Source organism: Ictidomys tridecemlineatus, chromosome 5 (genome assembly GCF_052094955.1).
Source record: "Ictidomys tridecemlineatus isolate mIctTri1 chromosome 5, mIctTri1.hap1, whole genome shotgun sequence".
Classification (NCBI taxonomy): domain Eukaryota; kingdom Metazoa; phylum Chordata; class Mammalia; order Rodentia; family Sciuridae; genus Ictidomys; species Ictidomys tridecemlineatus.
In genome coordinates, this window is record NC_135481.1 from 200,294,591 (window position 1) to 200,297,977 (window position 3,387).

The following is a 3,387-nucleotide window of genomic DNA, read 5'->3' on the forward strand; positions in this document are numbered from 1 at the left end:
CCCCAGCTTGTCTGTTTCTGTCCCCTCTGTGTGTCTCTGTCCTGTTTCTGAGTTCTCTGTGCTCTCTAACTGATAGTGGGTGGCGGCCATACTGAGAGTCTGTCCCACTCCCAGGCTATGTGCTCACACCCCACATCTGACACCAAGCTGTGATGACTCTTAAAGTCCATCTGCACAACCCCTGGTGTATGCCATGGGGGCACTGGGGTAAGACAGGCTCCTTCCTCAGGTAGGGAAAATAGGACCCTCCTCTAGGCTGAGAAGAACTGGGAGGTCTTGGGGGTATGAGTAATCAGGATCCCCACTGGGGGTGATTGTTGTACCCTTCCCTAATGGAGACCTCATTCAGTGAGAGGCTTTGAAAGGACTTGGGAGGCCCAAGGAGGTGGTATGGAAAGTGGGGTCCAGACCTCCTGGGAGGAGCCCAGGGATAGTATGATTGAATTAGAGAGCAGTTAGAGAGCTTGAGGCTTGATATCTGGGGCTCTTTGACTGGTTATCAACACTGTGCAAGCAGAGGCCGGATAATTCACTGTGGGGAGCAGGGTGGGCACAGCCTGGGTGGGTGCTACCTTTCTTTGGGATGTGGGGGTGAGTGGGAACTCCTGCAGGGGCCCTGGGGTGCTGTGTCTGTCCATAGGTGTCAGGCCTGTGGTGGCACTGGGCAAGGGATGCTGTTCTGGGCAGCCAACCCCTGGGCTTGACAGTTTTAGGAAGCAGATGAGCATGATGGGGTAAGGGCCTGGGGGATTGCTGGCTTGTCCAACTCACTCCTTTGAGTCACAGTGGGATTGGGGCAAGTTAGAGCAGGCTGGGAGGGTGACCTGTGACTGCTGTCAAGGGGCTGCTGCCCTGGACCCATGGGGCTCATCTGGGGTCAGCTCCCTAGGGAGATCAGGAGGAAGGCAGGTTGAGGACTCTTGCAGATGATACTCTTCCTGCCCCAACAACCAAGACACAGGTATGCAGAGGGAAGGCCCCACACTTTATTTGTGGCCCCTGAGCCAGGGGAACCCAGATCCTGTTCCCTCTTTTACAGCAAACCAACATTGTTATTCCTTGTTTTTAAAAGCCCTTGCTACATAATTGCTGGTGATCACTGAAACCCCTTGGAAAAAAAAGTTTAAAAGTTTAATTAAAAATTAAATATATTGTATTATGTATATAAAAAAGGGAAAGTAAAAAAAAAAATCTGCTTCTAGAAGATACATTGCAGGGAAAGAACTAAGTGCTTTGAAAAGCTGAACCCAGGCAGGGCCAGCCAGCAGGTCCGAGGCTCCGGCTCCTGCAAAAGCCCCAACTCCTGGGAGAGGCCCTCAAGACCCCCAGAGTCAGGATGGTGGCAGGAAGACTGGCAGCAAGCTGCCAGCGTCCTGAGGCTGTGGCATAGTCAAAACATATATCTGCAAGAAGGAGAGGGCAGCGGCAGCCGGCCATAAGGTCGCAGTGGCAACAGGAGGAAGCGGGCAGCGGCTTAGCCCGAGATGCAGGCGCTGTAGTAGACAGCGCTGCTAGCATCTGACAGCGCGGAGATCAGGCTGCTCTCCTCTGGGCAGGTCATGGTGCGTGGACCCAATTTGGCCAGAGCCACGTGGTATGGGAGCGCAGAGGCGTCAGGCCGAGTCCGGCTGCAGTTGAGGTACTGGTCGAACTCGGTGAGGTCCACGTCTGCCCAGAGGTCAGCGGCGGGCCCCAGTGGCTCAGCTCCCTCCAACGGTGCGGCCTCCGGCGGCGGCGACAACGGGCTAGAGTATGGGCCCGGCGTGCCCAGGGCACCGTAGTAGAGGCCAGCGAGGGGTGTGGCGGGCGGCGCGGTCCTGAGCGCCTCGGCCAGGGGCGCCCCAAAGCAGCTGCTGGGGTCCCGGGCCAACTCCGGGGCATAGGGCGCACGGAAGGCCCGCAGCGTGCAGTCTTCTGGCACCGCAGGCGGCGGAAAGAAGGCGGCCTCGCCGGGCTCCAGGCCGTCCAGCGGTGAGCGCTCGGGTGTGGGCAGCCCCAGGCCGTCGAACTCGGCACCCAGTGGGGGCAGCTCGCGGAAGGCTCGCGCCGAGCCAGGCGCCACCGGGAAGGGCTCAGGAGGCGGCGGTGGCGGCGGTGGCGGCGGCGCCAAGCCTGGGAGCAGGAGGCCAGGTTCCAGCCTTCGGGCTTTGCGAGCCTGCTTTTTCCGTCGGGGTCGGTACTTGTAGTTGGGGTGGTCGCGCAAATGCTGCACGCGCAGCCTCTCGGCCTCCTCCACGAAGGGCCGCTTCTCTGCTGCATTCAGCTCCTTCCACGCTTTGCCTGCGGGCCGCGCACACAGGTGAGTTGACTGCCGTCGGGTGCACAGCCCATCGGACCCAGCGTGCCACCTGGGCAAGCTGCGAGGGTATGACTCGGACCCCTCTGCCCGGGCCCGAATCTCCAGCGCCCCAGCCCAAGTCCCCCAGCCCTCCTACTCCCTCCCCCTCCCCTGCTCCGCCGCTTACCCAGCATCTTGCTGAGCACCGCGTTGTGCAGGTCCGGGTTCTGCTGAGCCAGCCGCTTGCGCTCGTCCTTCGCCCACACCATGAAGGCGTTCATGGGCCGCCGGATGCGCGACTCGTCGGCAGTCTGGCGTTCCCCGCGGCCGGCCGGGTCGAGGCCATAGCGCCCCGGCTCGGGGCTGCGTGGCGGACTGCGTGGCGGGCTGGGTGGCGAAGCGGGCGCGGCGGGCACGACGGGCGCGGTGGGGAGACCGCGCGGCTCAGCGGCGGCCCCGGGGCCCGGGGCCCATGCACAGTCGCGGCGGGCGGGCGGGTCGTCTGCGCCGTAGCCGGGCGGCGATCTCTGCATTCCAGCTGGGCGCGGCCTGGGCAGAACGCAGCGCGGAAGCGCAGAGGAAGGATGGTGGGCACTGTGGGGGCAGGACGCGGAGGACAGACCTGCAGCAGGCGGGCAATGGTGGGGATGTTGGTGGCCTTGTGCCGGGCGGGCGCCCAGATATAGCGGCGAGGGGCCAATCGGCTGCGGGTCTGGCAGGCTGGGGCGGGGCAGGCCGGGTCCAGGGCCGCCCCCTCCCCCGGGGGCTCCCTTTCTTCTTGGGCTGGGCCGGATCCCGCCAAGGCCTCCCCTGCGCAGAGCCCCCCCCCCCCCGCACTGCCTCTGAAGGAGAGACCCCCAGTAGGAGAAGGCCGCTGGTTTGGGCTGGGGTTTGGAAGGAGGGAGTCCTCATGGGGTTGTAAGGCTTTCGGAGCCGAGTTGCCGCCGCCCCACCCACGGAGAAAGACCCCCAGGCAGTAACTGGGGGAGTGGGCAGTGCCATGAGGTTGCGTTGCAAAGAGGCAGATTTATTTTAGCACAAAGTTCTTGGGAGGCCGCCTTCCCTAGTCAATCACCGTGGGAAAAGGCCTGAGTTTTGAGGTGTTCCTT

The 3,387-nt window shown here is 62.6% G+C and overlaps 1 protein-coding gene across 1 annotated transcript; it reads right to left on the reverse strand.

Moving 5' to 3' along the window:
* Positions 1-964: 964 nt before the first annotated feature.
* Sox18 (SRY-box transcription factor 18) lies at positions 965-2,954 on the reverse strand. Its single transcript, XM_005325352.5, has 2 exons — positions 2,466-2,954; positions 965-2,280 (listed from the first exon to the last, which is right to left on the reverse strand). The coding sequence occupies exons 1-2, from the start codon at positions 2,809-2,811 to the stop codon at positions 1,475-1,477; spliced, it is 1,152 nt and encodes a 383-aa protein (XP_005325409.1). The 5' UTR covers positions 2,812-2,954; the 3' UTR covers positions 965-1,474.
* Positions 2,955-3,387: the final 433 nt, after the last annotated feature.

Excerpts from the sequence above, each read along its gene's own strand:
- Sox18 (XM_005325352.5), bottom strand. The coding sequence starts at position 2,811 with ATGCAGAGATCGCCGCCCGGCTACGGCGCAGACGACCCGCCCGCCCGC. Across the intron at positions 2,281-2,465 it reads GGTGCTCAGCAAGATGCTGG|GCAAAGCGTGGAAGGAGCTG; the intron begins GTAAGCGGCGGA and ends CGCGGCCCGCAG.